The sequence below is a fragment of the Hipposideros armiger genome, unplaced genomic scaffold, assembly GCF_001890085.2.
Source record: "Hipposideros armiger isolate ML-2016 unplaced genomic scaffold, ASM189008v1 scaffold_285, whole genome shotgun sequence".
NCBI lineage: Eukaryota > Metazoa > Chordata > Mammalia > Chiroptera > Hipposideridae > Hipposideros > Hipposideros armiger.
Genome location: NW_017731635.1, coordinates 1698332 through 1721698, shown reverse-complemented (window position 1 = coordinate 1721698; position 23367 = coordinate 1698332). Strand labels below are relative to the sequence as shown.

At 48.4% G+C, this 23367-nt stretch overlaps 1 protein-coding gene across 2 annotated transcripts in view; it reads left to right on the top strand.

Annotated features, from left to right (window-relative positions):
- The window catches only part of CLDN14 (claudin 14), a 65141-nt gene extending 42011 nt beyond the window's left edge, over positions 1-23130 (top strand). Inside the window, exons 1-2 of one of the 2 annotated variants that reach the window (XM_019658624.1) lie at positions 20603-21210; positions 22062-23130. In XM_019658624.1, the coding sequence (XP_019514169.1) occupies positions 22109-22831 (723 nt within the window). In that variant the 5' untranslated portion in view covers positions 20603-21210; positions 22062-22108 and the 3' untranslated portion in view covers positions 22832-23130. Of the gene's footprint in view, positions 1-20602; positions 21211-22061 lie in introns of those variants that run through there. The other variant, XM_019658623.1, reaches the window with a different exon arrangement.
- Positions 23131-23367: the final 237 nt, after the last annotated feature.

Sequence of the window (23367 nt, the reverse complement as noted above, 5' to 3'; positions counted from 1 at the left end):
CTCTTCTGCCAGGAAACTGTGCTAGTCCTGGTGAGTGTGCTGACAGGTAGCCACTCAGGGACATGTGGGTTGGGTCTGCCTTTTGGGCATCCAGGTGATGCCCTGGCTAAAGGAAAGGGGCTGAGGGCCTGGCCTTGGGGGCTCACTCATGTGACCGCGCCACTTGGAGCCCCTGCCCAAGGTCTGATAGGATGCCACTCCATCCCTGGCCAAAGCAGGCTCCGCACCGCCACTGGCTTCCAGTAGGACTCTTGGCTATATGCTGCACCCGCTTTGGGGACATGCGAGCATCCCTGGGTTCCCTCCAGGCTGCAGAGGCATGAAGGCACCTGGGAATCCTGACTGAGTTCATCCATCCCACCTTCCTGCAACCATGTTGTGCTCCCCAATCCCCACACACCCCCTTTTTGGGATGGGATCGTCCCCAAGGATTCCAAACATGGAGCAGAAGAAAACCCCCTTTTCCTTGGGGTCCCCCAGGATACTCAATTTGGGGCGATTAGGCAAACGTATGTGGCCCCTGGCTTCTCCTTCCTCAGCCTCCCTTCTTGTCCTCATCCGCCAGGGCTGGAAGAATTGTGTTTCCCACATTCCTCGTGGCAGAAACTTGTATGCAGTGTCCTGGGTTTTCTGAGTTATATGAACCCCGGAGATCAAATCTCCAGGCCTGGATATTTATATGGTAATAGGAACTAAAAGAATTTTGAAAATCATCTCTTGCCAATGCCTGGCTTTCAAGAGCACTGTCTTGCTACAAACATAAAACCTGTATTGGATATCGGAAGCCCCAAACTTAATGCTTCGTGCTGTTTCTCCTCCATGCCCTGCCACCTGGGCAGCCAGACGAGCAGCCCTCTCTCCTTACAGACCCCCAACTCATCCAGGACTTTTAGGGTGACCTTGCCTATCGCCGGAGCTGACCCTGAGACCAGGAGGGTGGGACGCGGGCCCCTTCCCAGAGCCTCTTGCCAGCTGCTCACCCTGAGGCTGCTCACTTTCCTCCTTGAGCCCAAAAGAGTCTCACTCTCTTCTCAGGTGGCAGAAAACCAAACCAAACCAACAAACAAAAAAAAATGGCTCAACAAGTCTTCTTTCAAGATCAGTTCTGTCCTACTCCTGGCCTTCAACTCCCAACTTAAGGGCCAAGAATTTGACCAACTTCTCGGTTCTAATATGGCCCATCTCTCCCAACCCAAACAGCTCCTACCCAGAAAGGGGCTGTGTGAGTTCCCTGTGAGTTTCCTGCCATAATAAATCGCCACAAAGTCGGAGGCCTAAAACAACAGAACTTTATTCTCTCACAGTTCTGGAGGCCACGAGTCCGAAGCCAAGGTGTCTACAGGGCCATCCACCCTCCCTCTGAAGGCTCTTCCTCGCCTCTTCCAGCCTCTGGTGGCTGCCGGCGCTCCTTGGTGTCCCTTGGCTTGTGGCTGCATCACCCCAATCTCTGTCTCTGTGTTCACATGACCTCTCCTGTGTGTCTCTTGTCCTCTTCTTATCAGGGCACCAGCCATTAGATTTAAGCCTACCCTAATCTAGTATGGCCGCACCTTAACTTGATTACATCTGTAGAGACCCCATTTCCAAACAAGGTCTCATTCTGAGGTTCCAGGTGGACATGAGTTGTAGGGGGACACTATTCAACCCGATACAGGAACTCCGGGGTTAATTCTTCCTAGCATCATTCTTACTCGCCTGGTAAAACCCCAAGCACAGAGTGGGCGTTTGGGAAGAGAATGGTGGCTCCTCACCCGTCCTCCCTGACTGTATTTATTTGGAAGTTGTATGTGTTTTCATAACAGCCTTGCAGAAGTCAGCAGCTCCGGCAAACATTGTCCTGGAGCATTTGCTCTGGGCTCGCCCACATGCCCCCTTTCTGAAACCCGTCCCCCTGATCATTTTGGACGATTTGCTTATTTGTTTATATCCCTTCTTGTTCCAAAAAGGATTTCAGGCAGATGGTTTTTATTACCTGGATAAATGGACACAGCGAGGTGCTGTAGCAAATACAGTCTTCTCCAGAAACATAAATGTCTGTGAAACCAACATGAAAAACCCCCAAAACACCTGGAAATTAAAATGGTGGTGTTATGTTGGACATTGGACGCCTTTCTTATTTTCGCTGACTCACTGAAACACACCCCATTCCTGACTGCTCTGCTCTCCCAAGCTTTGAGGGCTCTTTCTCGCTTTCGGGTTAACCTCTTTATGGAAGAGGCCTCTAGCTGAGAAGGGAGAGTCCTGATTATCAAGACCTGACAAGAGAGATTAAAGTGCCTGGTTTGGGGCACAAAACTTACGACTGTAAGTGAAGTCCATCAGGGTACCTGGGGGACCCTAGTTCATGGACTTGGAATGTACCCTGCAGTCCCTGCAACCTGAATTCGTTTGCTGGGGTGAGGGCTCAGGGAAGCCACTGCCCAATGTTTTCTACTGAAAACGGTGAGGGCCATGCCGCCGCCTAACCTGACACGATGGCAAGGAAGGTCTTGCTGTGGCTCGAAGTTACTCTTTTGACTTTGTTTACAGAGAATTAGAAAGGTTTGGCTTTGCTGCTGTTGACAGTCATTTGAGGAAAGAATGTGTGTCTGTGTGTGTGTGCGTGCATGTGCATGTGTGTGCACGTGTCCCCACCTGTGCCTGTGCACATGTACTCACATGTGCACACATGTGTATGTGTGTGTGAAGGCGAGCAGGGACAGAAAGCAGAGGGGAGGGCGCAGACGGTGCGCCACACGTATCAACCTGAGTATTCAGAAGATTCCTCTCCCGTTGGTTAACGGCCTGATGGTGCCTAAGCGTGTGTTGGGAGCCTCTGACCTTCTCATTCGTTGACTGCCGGACCTGTGGCCACTGAGATATTTTGAAGGTGTTTCAAGCTAGGACCAAATGAAGTCATCCCGGTCCCCCAGCTGTTGTGGACATAAGCTAGCACTGGGAGTGGAGAAAAGACTTCCAGAAAACTGTGCAAGACCCACACTTGTTCATTCAGCGAATCTTGATGGAGTGCTCAGTACCCACCTGCAGAGTGCCACCCTGAACCCGCTCGAGGCAACTCTGGGCTGGCAGCCTGTGGAGGAAAGAACTTGGGGCTTGGACCAGGGGACCAGGGCGAGGCCCAGATCTTTCTATGACCAGCTGTGAGGCCTGGACAAGGTGTCTAGAGATAATAACAGATGCCTCACAGAGCTGTCTGGAGAAATAACAGCCTGTGTAAAAGCACTTCGTAAATTATAAGGCGTGAGGCACCCCGGAGGTGTGACATTCGGCGTCAGTAGACCTCCTGTGCATTAAGAAGGTGGAAATTAGGAAGAGTCCAGAATGGCAGGTGGATGGCCTGGCAGTCTCCTCCGGCCCCACCGGACGCCACCCTGCTCACCAGGTCCTGCCTTTTCGTGCGACAGCTGGGCCTGTCCGTACCAGGCTGAGTGGGCCTAGCCACAGCACACCCTTACAGAAAGAAGGGCTTGCAGCAGGAAGTCACCTCCCAGGTGGACCAGGGGCTGGATTTGACGTTTGGCTCAGAATTAGCTAAAACAGAGATAGGAGAAAAGTGTCATTTTGATTGATATCTGAGAACATTCATTCCAATGAAACAAACGCCTTACATGTAAACTCATGGACTGCTATAAAACTACACTGGGTGGGGCGGTCCAACTCAGAGTGACCAATATAAGACCAGTAAGGTGTGTGTGTGTGTGTGTGTGTGTGTGTGTGTTGTGTGTTCTATTGTGCTAAAATACACATAACATAAAATTTATCATCTTAACCATCGTAAAGTGTACAGTTCAGTGGCATTAAGTACATTCTCATTGTTGAGCCACCATCACCACCATCCATCTCCCAAACTGAAACTCTGCACACGTTAAACACTAACTCCCCATCCCCTCCCTCAGCTCCTGGCAACCATCACTCTATTTTCTGTCTATGAATCTGACCACTCCCGGCACCTTTTATACGTAGAATCATACAATATTTGACTATTGTGATTGGCTTATTTCACATAATGTCTTCAAGGTTTGCCCACGTTGTAGCATGTGACAGAATTTCCTTCTTTTCTAAGGCTGAATAATATTCCATTGTAGGGATGTACCACATTTTGTTTATCCATTTATCCTACGATGGGCATTTGGGTTGTTTCTACCTTTTGGCTACTGTGAATAATGCTGCTAAAAACATGGTACACAAATATCTGTTTGAGTCCCTACTTTCAGTTCTTTTTATCTCTTTATAAGACATAATGTTTTGGTTGTCCTTTACCAGATGATCCCCTGGGCACCTTGGTTGGGAAGTTACTGGTATCTCTCATCCAAAGGGTTAAATCTTCCCATGTCCAGAGTACAAAAAAAGCAATTAGCAAAATACAGGATTATGTCAAAATGTCTGTTGCTGAGACTGTTGTCAGCTAAATTATGGGCACCAGGTAAGTAAAAGTGAGGTCATATTTCACAGACATGTTGCTTGAATGTCAATAACTTCCCATTCCATCTCAACTGGCCAGCATTAGCCAACATGTGTATGTCCCGACAGCGCCAAAGGAGCCCAATCTGAACTAGAATACACTTAGTCTCTGAGAATCAAAGGGACCTATTTAATTCATTTCCCCACTGGTCTTCCCTGTTAAATACATTTATTATCAAATGACTTTTCTAGTCTCTATTTGAAGATGTCCTAAGGAAAATTCTATCTGACTCACTTTCTAAGTAGACTATGAAGCACTGTTAACCCTAGTTACGTGTGAAGGATTATTTCAAGAAACAGGAAAATATTATAATTCATAGTTGATGGCAAATGAGGGGTTCTACAGTTGGCTGTGTGGCTTCTGGACAGTTGCTCGGTTTCCATCTATTGTCACTTTGTTGTCACTTATCTCGGGATGAGAGGGTGTCCTGAGTCAGCCACAGGGGCCGCTTCTGAGAAGAAAGCATAAGATTAGGAAGGCATCTTGCTTTTGCTTTGTATTTGGAAGTGGACTTGACGGCTGCTATTTCCAGTCCGGTACCGTTCGCTCTTGATTTAACCTGTATTCAAGTATCACTGTTGACAGGTGAGATTCTTCTGGTCCCAGTGAAAATCAGTCTCCCTCCACATAATGGAAATAGTAGTGAGTAACTAGTGAGCCACAGATTTCACTGGCTGTTATGGGTTGAATTCTGTCCCCTAAAAAGATATGTTCAAGTCCTGACCTTGGTACCTGTGAATGTGACCTTCTTTGGTGACAGAGTCTTTGCAGATGTCATCAAGTTAAGATGAGGTCATTAGGGGGACCAACTCCAATATGACTGGTTGTGTCCTTATAAGAGGAAAATGCCATGTGAAGAGAGAGGCACACAGGGAAAACCCCATGTGACAGGCAGGTTGAAGTGCCACAGCTGTAGGCCATGGAACACCAAAGACTGACGGCCACCACCAGAAGCTGGAAGAGGCAGAAAAGGATTCTATTCAGAGTCCCAGAGGGAGGGTGGCCCTGTTGACACCTTGATTTTAGACTTCTGGACTCCAGAACTGTGAAACAATAAATTTCTGTTGTCTTAAGCCACCCAGTTTGTGGTACATTGTTACAGCAGTCCTGGGAACCTAATACACCAGCCAAGTTTTAAAGCTACTTACTTGATGAAAGAGTACTAATCTTCTAAGTCTGATTGTATAGTCTGATTTCACAATTCATTCTTTATGTCAAAAAGTATGACCTTGGGCCGGCTGAGTGGCTCAGTTGGTTAAGAGCTCACTCAAGAGTTTGAGCTCTGAGCAACAGTGGTTCGATGCCTAGCCCGAGCTGAGCTGCCGCTGAGCTGCCAACAGGTGGCAGGATGGCTCAGATAAAAAAAAAAAAAGTATGACCTTGAACCCCCAAAATATGAGGCTTTCAACTCCAGAATCTAACGGACATTGTAAACGGTCAGCATCTCACCCTGTTCCTACCCCCACTGTCTTTAGGGCAGTTCCGTGGTATTTTTCAAGAGAAAGTATCTTTTTTTCCAAAACAGCCCCAGAGCCCCCATTCTAAACCCATACTATGTCTGAGCATGGCTGGCCTGGCTTGCCTCCGCCCTTCTCCCTTAGCGCTATATATATATTTACTAACTAGGATAGGTTGATCTGGGCCCATGAATGACCCTGAACTAAAGATGATTTTGTTTAGGACAATTACTTACAGAGAAGAGACCAAAAACGGCTATGTGGACTTGGGTTGTAAATCAATCCTCCATCACTAATATTTAACAGACACTCTACACTCCTGCTCTAAGCTCCCAGCACTGCCACACACACTCCTCCTCACCATCATCACCCACTGCCAGCGACACAGGGACAGGCTCTGGTCCACATCCAGGGCCATTCGCGCACACAACTTCCTTCACTGGGTCCTCTTTACAACACCCACCCAAGCCACACAGATCGGTGAGTACTGCGGAAGGAACACAGCAGTGCAAGTCCAGGCCCTCACAGCACCGTGATGGAACCAACAAGACAGGGATGAACACATGTCAAGTCAAATCACGGTTCTCAGCAATTCTGAACCCCAGAAGGGCCGGCAGCTCACCTGCAGGTGCTGGAGGCTTTCCCAGCACAGCCCAGTTCCCTGGCCACCCTCGGGTGCTGTCCTAACTTTCAGAAGAACTGTCCCAGCTCTACTGGACTCTCAGGGCAAACTTCTCATATGTCCCAAGAGCGCTCCCTTCTTCACAATTTTTCTTATCTCCAACTAACTCATAGCCCATTATCCCTCACTCCCCACTGAGCCCAGCACCCACACAGCTCCACTCTCTACCAACGGACATCACCAAAGTGCCCATATCTGCAACCGTAGCCAAAACCAAAAACAAAACAGTTGCACATTGATCAAAATTCACTGTCACGTGTCCAGAACCCAGAGCAGCCTGCAGGCTGAGAAGTTGAGTGGCTCAATATGATGCAAGTCCGAAGCAGTGTGGAGATAACGGCCTGGTGACTGGCTCAGAGGAGGCAGGGTGGTCAGGACAGCAGGGGGGTCCACGTGGGGCTACAGTCACTGCAGGAAGTGGCTTGTTCACCGGGGAGCCATGAACCAGAGGTAGGGAGTGGGCACAGCCGGTGGGCCCAGTGCAGGTCGCTGGGCTAGTCTGTGGACAACCTTCAAAGCCAGGCTGGGCGACCAAGGCTGTATCCTGCTAGCCCTGGAGAGTCACTGCAGGACATTTCAGGGAGGGTAGGACAATGAACAGACATATCAGGCATTTTTCCGAAGTGCAGAAATGACATTTCTGGTTGGTCCTGAATGTCTGCTTTGGCCCAGCTGCCTCCTGTCACACACGGGGCACTTAACCATCCAACCAAATGACACGTGTGCCATCCACGGTAATTGTCTAGACACTCTTCTTTCAAATACTCAGGCCTTGAAGCTTCTTCAGTGGCAGAGGGCAGACGGGAGCGGCAGCTCCCCTGAGGAGTCCTTTCACACGAGCCAGCCGCACTGGTGAGGCACCTGGTGAGGCCAGTGGAACACAAAAACTCCTGCGTGTGAGTTTGGGGTGAGGCTACGAGTTGGGAGGGTTTGGGGTGGACAGTCATTTGTCTTGGGACTGTGAGCCCCCCCACTGGTCATATCTGTGAGTGGGTGAACACCCTTCAGGTTAAGTGGTCATCGCCCCCCCTCTACAGAGAGGTGGCCGGGCCTGGGGAGCCCTGGGGAGCCCCAAGCAGCTGAATGTGAAGGCAGCAGGGCTGCTAGTGAGCCAGGAAGGATAAGAACGCGGTTTCTGAGTGTGTAGGTGGAGAACTCTTTTGTTGCTGGCTGGGCCTGGGTCTGGGAGCAAAAGGATGGAACCTGCTGAGTGTTGGGAGATGGGGTCAGCTTGGGGAGCTCATCATCGTGGTTGTTGTCCTGTCTGTGCACCGTGAGTGGTCGGAGCTTCCAGACTTGGGAGCCTTGTCCTCCCTCTCAACCTGCACCCCTCCCCCCAACACACATGCACGTGCAAAAACCACACACACACACACACACACACACACGCATGCACGGGAGAAGGGGTGGGAAAGTTATAGATCTCTCTTAGCAAGGGTAAAATACGGTACTGAAGAGGGGAAATTCCATGCCATCTGATACGCGAGTTAATCCTTCAGCTACCTTGAGCCCCATACCCCCAGCAGCTGCCAGGGTCTTCCCAGGATGGGCGGGAAGGCCGAGGTCCTCTGGGAGGGCCACAGGCAAAGTAGAAAGGGATCTGGGATTAGTGCCCCGAGAGGGTCCCCAAACCTGGGAGCCACTCAGGGCCCTGGCTTTTGGCTGCACGTTCCCACCAAGAGATTTAAGTCCTGCAGCTCTTAAGGCCAAAAATCTCTTAATCACTCAGTTTCACTTTGAAGTCTTAGAAACCAGAGGACAGCTCCGTGGTCACATGCTCCCAGCACCTCGGCCCTGGGCCTGGCCCAGCTTGAGTGTAGTCAGGAACCGATTTGTCTGTACCGATGATAAAACTTTTGTAACACACACCTTGCATTTGTTGGGTCTCCTTCCTTACGGAGCTGACAGGTTTTTACATATATTATCTCAGCATCTTCTAGACAGCTCTGGGAAGTAGCTGTTGGGATGTAGACAGCCCCGTGAGTCACATAAGGCTGAGCTGTTTGCCCCAAATTAGTCAGACTTGAATCTGGCCTCCATTCTTATCTGGCTCCGTCTGCTTTGCAAAAATCTCTTACATTCACTGGGTCTTACTCACCCGTCTGTGTACTGGGATCGATGTTTCTTCTGCATCTGCAGAGAAATCTTTAAAAAGGACAAAACACAGATTCTTCTTTAGGTGCCATAAAAAATTACTATAACTCTTTCCTGTTTTCCAGTTAGTTTTTTTTAATTAAAGATCAGTACCATTGAATGTTTCTTTTTGTTGTTAAAAATATATATCATTTTCTTGCTTATATCAGAGAATAGCTTCCATGACACAGAACAAGAAATCCAAAAGCCTGTTTCCAAGGCTTCTTACAGATGTCTTTTTCTACAGATGGTCAGTCTTGCCAGTTGAGGAGTGATTCTTGGAGTTTTTAAACTCAGACATTTCTCCTACAGCTGATCTTCACAGTCCTCACTCAGGCGAGGGGTCCTCACACTGTTTGCAGGACGAGTGGTAGCCAAGGCCACGTGCTTTCCCCTGGGTGGCCGGCAGCAGCCATGCACAGGGAATTTTCCACTGGGGGCGATTAGGGTGCCCAGGGCTTGTGCTAAGAGAGCCTCCCCTATTAGTGACTCTGAGAAAAGAAAGAGAGGAGAGGCTGGCCTCATTCACCTCCTTCCCTTCACTCCCTAGGGGCTGGGGGCCCTGCCAGAGCTCGGGGAGGCTTCGAGCAGAGTGCCTTGGGCAAAGAAGCAAGCCACCCAGAGGCCGCTGTTCACTGTGGACTCGGATGTGCACACACACTCGCCCCCGCACCGACAGCTTCCCTAGAACAAGACAGAAATGCAAAAGAAGGTTTAGGACACCAGGTCCGTTTCCATTGGCAGCCACTCTTGGCCACGGGAGACCCGCAATAGCTTTGTTTTCGAAAGGCTCCTCCTTGGCAGGTATTTACAGAGGTATCTGGGCTACACTTAAATGAAGAAGAAGTAAACATAGGAAACCATATTTTTTATTCTGCGGAACACTGCAAAAATGTCTCCTGGTCCTTTCAACATTCAAACTAGATGTATCTGTCGGTTGAAGGGAAGAAAAACCCCAGTGTCGGGTTCCTGGGTCTGTCTGTAACAGACAGACCCACATGGTCCCACAGGACCCTGAACTAGGAAGGGCCCTGCGCTTTGTCTGATGCACTCCAGTCGCAGTCTTGAAATTCTTAATAGTTTTTGAACAGGGGCCCCACATTTTCATTTTGCACTGGGTTCTGCAAATTATGCAGTCAGTCCTGCAAGCGGGCACAGACACCCTACAGCACCCCGTACCCTTCAGAGAAAATGCATTACCTGGCCCTGTGTATGTCTGAGGACTTAGCTAGAAACGCCATGTGCTATTTTATCTCAAGGCCTTTGCTTTAACAAGGACGTCTGCAATCTGAAATCTCACACCTGACACAATTCATTCTTAACTTCTGAAATATCTTAGATACACATACATCGAAGTATCACTGGCCTCCCCCAAGGACTGACCCAGTGGTGCTGTTCACCACCACAAGGGTCATTCTTCGGGGCCAGGAGAGGTTTTGTTCCCAAGGGCTGGCCAGGGCCATATAAATGCCCAGAGGGGTAACGTCATGGCCAAGATTAACACATGAAGTAGGCTGAGTGTCCAAGAGGGGCTGGGGCCCCAGAAAGAGGACCTGGGTGGTAAGAACAGGCTTGGGGGAGCACTGGAAAGGTGGGAGCCAGACAGCAGAGCAGTGAATAGGGACAACGCCTCTTTCTATAACTTTTATCGTCAAAGAAGAAGTAAGGCGGTAGAGAGGGGTGCAGGGTCAAAGATGGGTGCAGAGGATGTGGGAGCCGAACACAGGTGGGACTTGTGGATGGAGAAGAAGATCTGAAGCAGAGGTAGGGTGAGAGCGAAGTCTTGTGGGGAGATCAGATAACACTCGGGCACAGTGAGAAGGCCAGACTGGGCACAACTCTCCTCATCTTGGGAGACGCCGGAGAAGGCCCAGAGCCAACAGGCAGAGCCAGTAAGTGAAACGGACATTTGTACTGTGACTCTCGGCTGAACAGTTTCTAACTCTTTTAAAGCTCCCAATAGGACCTTTAAAAGTCACATCCATTAAGACAACAGTTCGAAACTGGCTGCACATTCAAATTAACTGGAAGCGAGGCTTGAAAGTTCCCATGTGTGGAACCCACCCTAATCAGTGGATGGTTGCTCTCTGGGGTGGCCCGGGCATCGAGGTCTTTTTAAAGCTCTCCAAGGATGCCGACACCTTGGGAGGGTGGAAAGCCACTGGATTCAGGTTACTTGGCTGGAACACGCAGAGTTGGGGGAGCTGGAGGGTGAAACCGGAGCAGAACAGCCTCCAGCTGGGTGAGGGCCAGCCACCTCTCCCCCCCCCACACACCAGGAAGCTCCCTTCCCTCAGAGACTTGCCTGCAACTGTGAGTGAAAGAGGAGAAGGGGAAAATCGAAGAAACAAAATCATAATTTATTTAATCTGTTGAGTTATCTGGGGTCACACATACAAGCATACAGTATGTGCATTTCCGGGCTCGGTTCCGATGTCACCCCAACCCCCAGTGTCTTCCCTCCTAGCCTCCAAAGTGTCAAGCCCCCATCTTTCATTACCCTCTTGTGCTACAGAAAAGAACAAGGTGTCGGGTGACGAGGAAAGATGGATGGCTTATGAAAAAAGAAGTTGAAGACTAATTTCTAGGAACAATATGTTTTTCACGTGGCAGTCCTGTGAATAAGAGACACAGAGAGCAGAATTAAGACGTACGCAAAGACTCGCCTGACCATGGCGAGAAGAGTACTTAATACACACGCACACCTGCGCCATTCCTCTTCCTAGCCGTATTTCTCTTTCTCTCGTCTCACCTTCGCAGGCACAAACTAAGCCAACAATTAGGGAGATTTACCTCTTGAAAAATGGGTGAAACAAGCAGATAACAAATCATTCTACATCATTCATGATGGTTCCATAAGCGCGGATGGTCCTTCCCACCAGTTCCTCCACCTGCTCTCCTCCCTGGACTTTTCCTCCACCCTCCATGGTGGTCCCACCCTTTCCCATCATCTGACTCTGCTGCTTGCCCAGCACAAACACAGTGACAAGTGTCCCAGTCTCTAGCCGCCATCTCCTGTCCTCCCCACTCACTCCTTCATGTCCTCACTTCCCTGCTTCCCAGCTTCAAGTCCACCGTCCACCTTATACTGTCTCCTCGTTGCACACACACATCTCCCTTGCCCCTCTCTCCTTCATTTTCTCTTAGAGAAACCCCCACTGAGTTTAGTCCAGCCCCTTGTCCACGTGGAGCCCTCACGGTGCCCCTGACTTTGCTGGAGAAGGCTGTCTAGTGGCTGATGATCTCACCGTTCCCTCATGACCACTCACCTCACATTGGCACCTGACCGTTAGTCCACTCAAGCTCTCATTCTCCTGGGTGACCTTCCCCATCTTCCTTCTCAACATATCATCATGCTTTCTATTTCCCTGAGAAAATCAGAACAATCTGAGAATGTTCATGAGCAGGCTCCCTGCATTGGCACCCCTCCTGTTCTGCAATGCAGCGTCTGTCCTCCATCCAAGGACATCTCTCCAACATCAGGTTTCCCTTCTTACTGGGCCATCTCCAAAGGCGCACACACATGCTTCAGTTTCTCTCATCTTCACAACAACACAAAGATCCCCTCTTGACCACACATCCCACTGGTAGAGATTCTCAGCTATTGGGTCGTTGGAAAAGTTGTGACGCATGTTTGCGACAGATGGTGCTAGTTTGTTTTTGGAAGTACTAGAGTCATTTGCATCTATGTTATTGCTATGTCATTTGACAGCTGACCTTTCTAGCTTCATTCTAAAAGAAATTGAGTGATTTGGTTGAGTTTTGGAGATTTTATAAGTTGAAGATGGAAGACCAAACTCTGCATTTTTGCTGTATTTTACTGTTTTACTTCCATAAAGGGAAGAACATGCGTCAAGCTTGTGAAAAGTTGCATAAAGTTTATGGTGACAATGCTCTACAAGAACGTTAGTGCCAACGATGGTTCATGAAATTCCGTGATGGTGATTTTGATCTCAACGACGCTCCTTGGTCAGGGAGGCCCACCGAGGTTGATGACGACAAAATAAAGGCATTGATCAAGTCAAAACCACATTACACAACACAAGAGATTGCAGAAACATTGACCATCCATCATTCAAGCATTCACAACCACCTGAAGAAGCTGAGATATGTAAGCAAGCTCGATATTTGGGTTCCGCATGAACTCAAAGAAGTTCATTTGACGGCGCGTATAAACATCTGCAATATACTCATTAAACATGAGGAAAACGATCCTTTTTTGAAGCAACTGATAATTGGTGATGAGAAGTGGATTGTTTACAACAATGTGGTATGCAAACAGTCTTGGTCCCGACGTGATTATTCGCCTCAAACGACATCAAAAGCAGACATTCATCAGAGGAAAGTTATGCTCTCAGTGTGGTGGGATTTTAAAGGTGTCATGTTTTTGGAGCTCCTACCAAGGAACCAAACAATCAATTCGAATGTGTACTGTCGGCAATTGGACAGTTTGAATGAATCCATCATCCAGAAATGTCCAGAGCTTGTTAATTGTAAAGGAGTTGTGTTCCATCATGACAACGCGAGACCACACACAAGTTTGATCATCCGTCAAAAATTATTGGAGCTGGGATGGGATGTGTTGCCATACCCACCATACTCACCTGACCTTGCACCATCAGACTTCCACTTGTTTTGCTCTCTTCAAAACTCCTTGCGTGGTATAACGTTCAATTCAGATGAGGCTGTAAATCAGCACCTTGTTCAGTTTTTCACAAATAAAGACAGGTCCTTCTATGAACGAGGAATTATGAAGTTCACTGAAAGATGGCAAAAGGTTATCGAACAAAACAGGCAATATATCATTGATTGATCTTTGTTCTTTATGTAAATAAATGACCTTTGAAAAACATAGACAAAATACGTCATGACTTTTCCAACAACCCAATATTTTGGTTTTGGTTTTTGATGATGTTGTCGTTTACTGGATTGGTTGGTTGCTCTGCCCTGGATCCCTTTGGCAAGCTGGTGAAGTCTATGCATGTCTTCTCCAAACAATACTTTTAAATATATAAAATAATACACAGGGTTATCAAGGAAGCCAATTATATTGAAATGCAATTATGAAAATATGTTAAAGCCATTTTGTTCATAATAATATATGTGCTTCTCTATTAATGCATCACATTACAGGACCTAGCAGGGGTCTTATACCTACCATAATTTTGAAATAGCAATGATGGTAAACGATCTTTTCAGTTATCTGAGACACCTACGGGCAAACTGTCAGTGGTTTCTATTAGTGATCAAGTCATAGGCACTGGTCCTATTGCTGTAAGTGGCTGCCTTATATTCATAACACAAGGAAATGCTCATTGTCAGCAAGAGGTTGATGAAATAAAACATGCAATGTTTCTTTCCCATCCAGTTAACAGGTACCCTGGATTCTGTGGGCCTGGACCCCAGATCAAGAACCCCCATTCTACAACTGTTGCCTCATTTCCTGGTTCTCCTTGATGGTCCAAGTCCTTGAAAGAATTCTCTGGGCTCATTCTTTCCTGTACCCCTATCCTGATTCTCTTTTGAACCCATTCCAATCGCTCCACCGAAACTGTGCTTATCAAAGTCTCCAGTTTCCTTCGTGGTGCTATATTCAATGGTCATTTCTCAGTGCTCAGATTACTTGGTTTATCTGATGACTTGACTTGACATAGTGGATCACTCTCTCTGACTTGGAACTCTGTCCTTACTCTCCACTCTCCCACTGGGTCACTTCCTCTCCCCCCTCCTCCTTCTCACTCCAATCTCTGATATTGGAGGATTCCTGGAATCAGTGGTCAGGCTTCTGCTGTAAACTCCCTAGGGGTTCTTATCCAGTCTCAGGGCTTTCAGTGCCATCTCTGTGGTACTGAGTCCCAAGTGGTCTCCTCCACTTCAGGTCTCCTCCCTGAACTCTACACTTAGATATCCAACCATGGTATCCCCACTGGGTGGAGAGAGCCATCTCAAACTCAACACGTCCGTTCTTTCCTGCTCTTCACTCTCCAAACCCTAACCCTTCCACCTCCCACTGTCATCACTCTCTCAATAAATGGCAACTCTATTCTTCCAGTTGCCCAAGACAGAAACCTTGGAGCATAACTGACACCTGTCTCTCACACCCCACAGCTAAACCATTAGCAAACCTTGCCTGCCTCACCTTCAAAATGTATCTAGAAACTGACCTCTTCTCAGCACCCATCTTTGTCCCTGCCAGCATCTCTTACCTGGATGATCTCAATGCCAATGATAATACCAATGAAAGCATTTAAAGCACGTTTGGTATTTTGCAAACACTCAGTAAATTTAGCGGTGCTTATTTTTACTCTTATCATTAATATTAACAGCTTCTGTGCACCTGGGCTCAAAAGGCTAAAATTACACAGAGTATGAGCATTAAACATCATTTTTACCTTATTTTATTTAGCATTAGTTAATCTCAGTCTTACATTTGCATTTGATACATTTTTTGTTACTGCAATATATTCCCAGTTCAATGTTCAAAGAAATAATTTTCACAGGCTTACAAAATTCAAAGAATAGTCATCTTATTCATAGAGGTTTTCAGTGCAGCTGTGACAGTGTCCTGTTGCTTGTTTTCATTTCTGTTTTGATGTAAGTCCCAAAGGGAGGCCCTACTGAGCTCTACCGGATTTCCAAGGGAAAGCCTGGGCAGCTGTGTGAGTCACCTTATTCAAACCGGCCTGCACCCCAAATTTGGGTTTTTATGGTCTATGAAACCAAGACCTGTTGATTTAAGAAAACCAGACATCCAGCCTGAAAAGGTCAGCCATGTCTCTGGATACAACCCAGCCAATTACATCCAGACTGGAGAAATGAGCCCCCAAACTCTTCAGGGGATCAATGGACCCATGTGCTTTTCCAATCTGGAGCAGCTGAGTCATTGGATCACCATATGGGTGGCTTACTGTAGTTGGCACTTGCTCTTGAGTTTTCACAAGTACAGAGGGCCTTCCAAATTCTTCCTTCTCCATGTCCTCTAATCTCTCCCTGGATTTTGTCCTCCACACCTTGGGACATGGAGCTAACCACCGCCTTGTTTCCCATGACAGATGTGAAGCCACCAGGCCCTGCTCCATGCTTGTTCTGGAAGGGGACCCACTTCTTGTCTTCAGACATGGGTGCTTTCTTTCCCTATAACTCCCCACTCTGTCATTCAGCTAGTCCCCTGTATTGGTTTCCTAGGGCTGCCGAAACGAAGTACCATATACTAGGCTGCTTAAGACAACGGAAACTTATGTCTCAGAGTTCCGGAAGCCGGAAGTCCAAAATCCAGATGTCAGCAGGGTTGGTTCCTGCTGAAGGATCTGAGGGAGAATCTGTTCCAGGCCCCTGTCCCAGCTTCTGGTATTCTGCCAATCCGTGGTGTGTTGTACCTGGGCTCTTGGCTGCATCACTCCAGTCTCTGCCTCTGTCATCACATGGCATCCTCCCTATTTCTCTGTATCTTCACACGGCCATCTTCTTATAACACACCGGTCTTATTGGTTTAGGGGCCTACTCTACTCCAGGGTGACCCCATCTTAACTAATTACGTCTACAGTGACTCCATTTCCAAATAAGGTCACATTTGGAGGCACTAGAAGTTAGGACTTCAACGTTATCTTCTTTGGGGGACAAAATGCAGCCCATAACAGCCCTTATATAAAGCTTTCCCAAAGAACACTTTAACTATTGCTCTTTTCATTATCATTTAACACTTCAGAAAATATCCTTAGAACCTGTTTTTTGGGGGGTTTTTTTTACATTTCTAAAATTTTTCTTGGGTAGCAGGTTTTTAGTTTTCATTGAAAAATGAAAAACAACAGCAAATCTACACAACTATCATGTCAGGAAAAGCAGCTATGCAAAGACACCAATGTATTTTATTAAATGAAATTCGATGAGTTCATTTTAAACTGTGGATCTACTGCCTTTTTTAATGGGTTCTAATGAAATCTGGTGAGTTGAAATTAGAGAGATAATGTCTCCTGGGAAATGGTTTAGAATTTTTATGGTTGTGGTAACTTAGCTTACAGTGTTCACTAAATCAATAGCTCACTCAATCTCACTGAATTGAAAATGGCCTCTACAAGCATTTAACCACATACCATGATTTTCATTTGTATTAATGTGGCTTTTCCCCAAGCCAGTTCTTGTTATGAAAAGTAGATTTTTCTTTACTGGTCCATAAAAAAGAGTAAAATTTTCATCTATAAATTGTCAATTACATATGATTCGGGCAAGATATTTCACACTGATTTTCCTGAATAACACTAGCATGCCCTAACTATCATGTTACTAATAAGTTAGTCATATAATTATTCCGTCTCTGCCTCTCTCAGAAGGATTGCAGTTCTTCTGTATCGTATGTAGATGGCATAGAAGTCCTCGTAAATTTAAAATACCCATGCCTGCCAGTCTGAAAAATAACCCACGGAAAGTTACAGAAAGTTTGGGATCTTAATAAAGGAAACTTCATTTTTAGAGCCCAAAAACCCACAGTCCAGCCTGTCCTAAGTGAATATGAAATGGTTTTTCCAAGGCATTACTTGATCACTTTCTCATAATTCGTTTATACTTGTAGAGGAAGATGTACTAAAATAGCACCTCTAGAGTACGCTTCTAGAAAAGAGATCCATTTGCTTTCTACCTTATTAAGAAACACAGTATCCAACAGATATTTAGGAATTCCTCATTGGAGGTATTTCATTCTGATACAGCATAAAAGTCTTTTGCTTTTCCTCCTGTTGGGTAGTTTTGCTAATTTATCTCATTTAGATGAATCCTAATTTCCCTTGAGTGTGTTCTCAGTTCTCAAAATTCCAGCACTATGGAATATCTAAACAATAATGAAGAGGCAGTCTGCCTGGGGTGACAGAAATGACACAGAGTTTTTTGAACTAGAAATTTTCTTCAATTGTTGCACATCAAAGTTGAGGCAAATCTGCATTCTTGCCAAGTCCAAGGACCACATTCCTTTAACTGCAGCTCTCCGTTTTCCCGATCAAGCTCTAAGAAACAAAATTTTACCCTGTCAGCACCATGGGTCCAATGCCACTTCAGGAGCCATTGGGACAGACATACGTGTAATGACCCGTTCCCAGGCAGCTCTAAATCCGCTCTGACTGCAGGGCACTAGTGGCCAAATCACCCAACTCTTCACCCAGACAGGAGCGCCCAGGAGGCTCTGGGTAAGAAAACTTCCAACATTCCCTGCCCGTGCCAGACTTCCCCACGTGGGACACGCTCTGCTCCTGTCCTGGGCCTGACACTTCCTTCAGCGGTGCGGATGGGAAAGGGAGCCATGTGTGTCCACAGGAAAGCTCTTCATTATAGGGGCTGAGGGATACCGGACAGTAAAAAAGCAGGAGCAGGGGCTGGGCGAACAACACATCTGTCCCTTGTCCCGGCCAGGCTATCCCCGCTGGCCACTGCTGTTGAAATGACGCCTAATTTGGAGACGAAGCCCTGGAGTTGACACTGCTGGGGTCCAGACAGGCTGGGAGATGAGCATGACGCAGGGTGCACCACCATGTGCTGGGGTGGAGGGGGGACTGCCTTTTTTTTTTTTTTAATTCTTTCCTTTAAAAAAAAGATTTTTCTACAGACAATGTTTTTTACAGAGACATTTTCGTAGACAACAGAGGAAGGAGACAGAGTAAAAATTTATATGGAAAAACACCTCTCGCCTTTCAGATCTGATGCTCACAAAATCAGATCCGGTTTGGGGGTGCTGACAGCAGCTCTGGTGTTTTTCGCAGCTGCCCTTTGCAGATTTTCACATTACTTTGCAGCCCTGGGGTTTGCTGACCCTCTGCCAGTGGAAAATCAGAGCGTCTCGCAGGCCCTCCTATTTGAGCTCAGTCACCTTCCTGAAAACCAAGTGGTCTTTTTTTTTTTTTTAGCAGCCCTATCGCATCATCACTCCGTTAAACATTCAGAGGTTTTACATCCTCTAAATCCACTTGCCAAAGTGATCTGACTTCAAGTTGTTCCTTGGAAAAGTGGAGGGAGGATGCCTCCAGCCTAATAAGTTTAGAAAATGCCACACAGGAGACTTTTCTGGGAGATTCACAGTACACATTTGCTTATTAGGAGCGATAAGAAGTCCTATAGGTACCAGCTTTCCTCAAACCTACCTGCTGTACGTCCTCCACCCAAGAAGGCGCCTGGCAAACACAGTGTTCTAAGCAGCAGTCGTTGGGAAGCACTGCCCTAAATCCTGCTCAGACATGCTAAGCCCCGTCCTGCCCACCCAGGTTTGTGCTTTGGGGGCTTAGGCTCTGTCAACCCAAATGCAAGACCCAACATTTATTCCTGGAATGCGTCATCTTGTTCCATCAGTCCCACCCACCCAGACTGACAAGGTCTTCTTGGAGCTTGATTCTTGGAACCATATTTGTCTTGGACTCACATTTCTGTAGCAAATGCTCCCACAAGTACACACATGTCTGCAGGAAAAGGGTCACCCATAGATGAAGCCAGGACCCCCAATATGGCCAGTGGATCCCGGCACCACGGCCCCTCCTGGGAGGCCACGCTTGGGCAAGTTCCTTCCAGAGCTTGGGGGATGAGTTTTATGTGGCTTCCAAGGTGATACATTCGTTTGAAGTTGTTTTTTCATGAAAGGCCCCAAAGTGAAAAGTAGTTGCTGGGAAGTTGAATTATGACCTAATGCCAGTAGAAGCTGCTGGTAACTTTGGGGGCTGTGGGGCGGGGGAGGGGGCTGGTGTCTGGGAATTGGAGGCTCATTAACATTCACTTCTTAAATTAGCAACTCCTTCTAGCACAGGTTTAAAAATAGCAACCAAATGGTTTCTAAAATTAGCAGTCACTGCTCTCCATAAATATTTAGACCTCCAGTAAGCTTCTGGTCCACTTCCCTAGACTACAGGGGTCAGTAGGCTTAGCTTTTATGCCGCATTCGTTAGGACCAGTGTACTTAATGGTTGACCTTGACAAACAAGGGCTGTGAGAAGCCTCAGAGTGCCCTGGACCAGGGACAGCCTGTGAGCCACCAGCCAGGAGGCAGCCTCAGGAGGGACTGCAAGGATCTCAGAGGCCACGGGGAGAAGCCCACAGCCTCTGGGCTACTTGGAGGAAACAACCATCCTGATTTGCCTGGGACTGTCCCAGTTTCAACGCTGAAAGTCCCCTCGCCTGGGCAACCTCGCAGTCCCCAGCAAACCAGAACAGTTGGTCACCCTGGCCACTGAGCCACCGGATCGAAGCCAAGGTTCTAGGATATCTTCAAGGAGGAACACCTACTCCCCAGAAAGCACTGATGATACCACCCCAGGCCCTCATCATAACTTCAGTCCTATTGAATTGAGAAAGATAGTGTTTGGAGGAAACAGACCATGGAAAGTACCAGCCAGGCCAGGCCTAGGATTTGCATCCCCGGCACCCAGTTTCCCCGTGTATAAAACAGGATGGCAACAGGGGCTGCTTCACTGGGTTATTGTGGGGAATTAACTGGGCATCAATAAATGGACGCTTCCGGTGTCAGCTCTGCTGTGGGCGCCCAGTGCCTGGGGTAGGTCAGCTGGCAGCAGCCTCCTCTGGGGGTCCCACCTCCTCCCCGGCCTACCGTCCCTGGACGGCAGACACTGGGGGAGGGGAGGGTCTCCCCAGTCCCAGCCCAGCACCTGCCCAGAGCGCTCCCTTGCCGGGAGGAAGCAAGGTGACTTCCTAAAGAAAGCCAGAATGGTGACAAGATGCATATGGTCAATCAGCACGAAGTGTATGTGAAGAAAACTGGGTCTTGAACTATAAATAATCATTTAAAACACCAGCAAAAACCCTAACCCTGCCCCCCACACCAGACAGACCACTGCACGTCCTGTCCGGCACCACGATGTTTTGTTGTTACCTAGTTTTGTTTGTTTGTTCACCAGGACAGAACTAAGGCCTGCCTGCTACAATGCTAAGGCATTTAAGCCCTGTCTATGTTTTTAAATCCACCTTTTTTAAAAAGATGACGGCATAGGCTCCCTGTGGAAGTATCGCTTGTTACTAAGCAAATCTTTCATCGTGATTTAGTAGGGGGTTTCTTCACAACGGGCCCAGAATTAAAGACAAGAAGGCCTGTGGGACCCCAGGGACAGCTCACAGTGAGCGTCTGCCGTGCCTGGGAGCCGCCCTGCCAGCCCACGGTGTGACCCCTGCAGGCTTCCTGGCATTGGCGCAGAACATTCCTCTGCTCTGAGAAGGAGGCAGCAGGTTTCGCCTCCTGAATTCTTCCCCGCTGTTGGACGCTGAAGTGACTCAGCAGCAGCACAGAAGCTTTCTTTCTCTCTCTGTAAAGCCAGAAGACAGTTTGGGACCATGAAGCCCTGCTCCCTCATTTTAAAGAGGAGGGAACTGAGCCCCAGAGAGAGGCCCCAAGTCACCCAGTGGGTGGGGGTGGACACAGTGCCCAGGCAGGAGATAGCAGCTAGTGGTGTCCACTGAGGTAGTTCTGTTCTCACTGCCTCCCTGCCTCCCAAGATTTCGTGAGTATCCCCTATATGCCTGGCCCTACATAGGTGCTGGGTCCTTGCCTCCAGGAAGTGTTGTGGATTTTGCCATGCTTAGAATGTTTTTAAACCTCCAAAATGGCTCTGAGAGCCAGGTAGCAGTCTTTGTTTTGTGACAAGCCCACCCCTCCGCAGAGTAGTGAGGGGAGACATCCCGTGGGGAGGAGAGAATCAGTGGTGTGTGGTCCTGGCTGCACACCTAAAGAGCTAGTGACCTTGGTAGTCCCTGCCCCTGGTGTCAGTGGACAATCTCTAAGGTCACATCCAGTTCTGGGATTCTGAAAGGCAGCGTCTGACCTGCCTCTGGATGCTAAACCCGTCCTACCTGAGCACATAGGGAAATCTCCCTATGTTTCATTTTGACAGGCAGTCTAAGGCTATTTTCTAAGTCATAAGCAGACACATCTTACCAATTGTCAGTCCCGTTGTTGATTTAGCAAGTGAAGTGATTGCTGACGGAACAGAATGAAATGAAATTTAAATGCAGCACAAGTGTTTGAGGGTAGACACAAGGTGGGACTTCCCAAACGTGCTGCGATATTAGAAATGGGGGTGCGGGGGGGGGCGGAGCTGGCAGTGCCCTACCACGGGGTCCTTGACAAGCGCAGGCCAGCCAGGCTCCTGCTGTCATCCCTTCCAGGGAAAGTAGCATAGAGGAGCAGTTGATTCTTTCACCCGGTGAAGTCTCAGAAACTACTTTTTAAAATATGTTAATTGTCATACCAACTGCCTATGGAAAACTCAGTTTCAGTGCTAGAAATAAATGCCCCAAGATAATATTTAACCCATTTCCTCTCTCTCCCCCGCCGCCGCCCCGGCTGCATTAGGACTCCCGCGGGCACCTGAGCGAGCGCGGCAGCTGCCCGGCGGGGCCATGGCCAGCACGGCCGTGCAGCTCCTGGGCTTCCTGTTCTGCTTCCTGGGCATGGTGGGCACGCTGATCACCACCATCCTGCCGCACTGGCGCAGGACAGCGCACGTGGGCACCAACATCCTGACGGCCGTGTCCTACCTGAAGGGGCTGTGGATGGAGTGCGTGTGGCACAGCACGGGCATCTACCAGTGCCAGATCTACCGCTCGCTGCTGGCGCTGCCCAGCGACCTGCAGGCGGCCCGCGCGCTCATGGTCATCTCCTGCCTGCTCTCGGGCGTGGCCTGCGCCTGCGCGGTGGTGGGCATGAAATGCACGCGCTGCGCCAAGGGCACGCCGGCCAAGACCACGTTCGCGGTGCTGGGCGGCGCGCTCTTCATCCTGGCCGGCCTGCTCTGCATGGTGGCGGTCTCCTGGACCACCAACGACGTGGTGCAGAACTTCTACAACCCGCTGCTGCCCAGCAGCATGAAGTTCGAGATCGGGCAGGCCCTGTACCTCGGCTTCATCTCCTCGTCCCTGTCGATCATCGGCGGCACCCTGCTCTGCCTGGCCTGCCAGGACGAGGCGCCCTCCAGGCCCTCCCAGGCTCAGGCCAGGGCCACCACTGCCACCGCGGCCACCACCGCGCCCTCCTACCGGCCACCCACCGCCTACAAAGACAACCGGGCTCCCTCGATCACCTCGGCTTCCTACAGCGGGTACAGGTTGAACGACTACGTGTGAGTCCCCAGGACCTGCCCCTCCCTGAGCACCGTAAGACATCAGGACGCAGGACCACGGCACAAAGTTTACTTCTGGGCTGTTTTTTGTGCCCAAAGGCATAATGTGAACTGAGGAAGTGGGCTTAGAACACAGGGAAGGAGGGGGAACTGAGAACAGGAGAAAAGCTCTGTATACCAAAGACTTAAAAAAACAAACAACAACCCTTTCTGTTTTTGTATTTATTATATGTATTTATGTGGGTGATTTAATGACAGCCGAATTAAAAGTGAATGGGAGTTTGGTGAGTGGGGTTTATTTGCAATACAGGAATAAACCTTTTGGATGTGGTTGTTTATGAAGTGGAGAGTATTCATTTCTGTTTCCAGACTGTTATTCTATCTGCTAAGGGGCTGGTGAGCATTGTCAGCACACTGTCGGGGCTCTGCATTGCAAAGCACGGGGGCACTCAGGGAGTGGCCATGACCCACCCATGATGAGAAAACCAGACGAGGGCCAGGATGATAATCACCCAAAAGATGCTTGAGCAACACCCACCC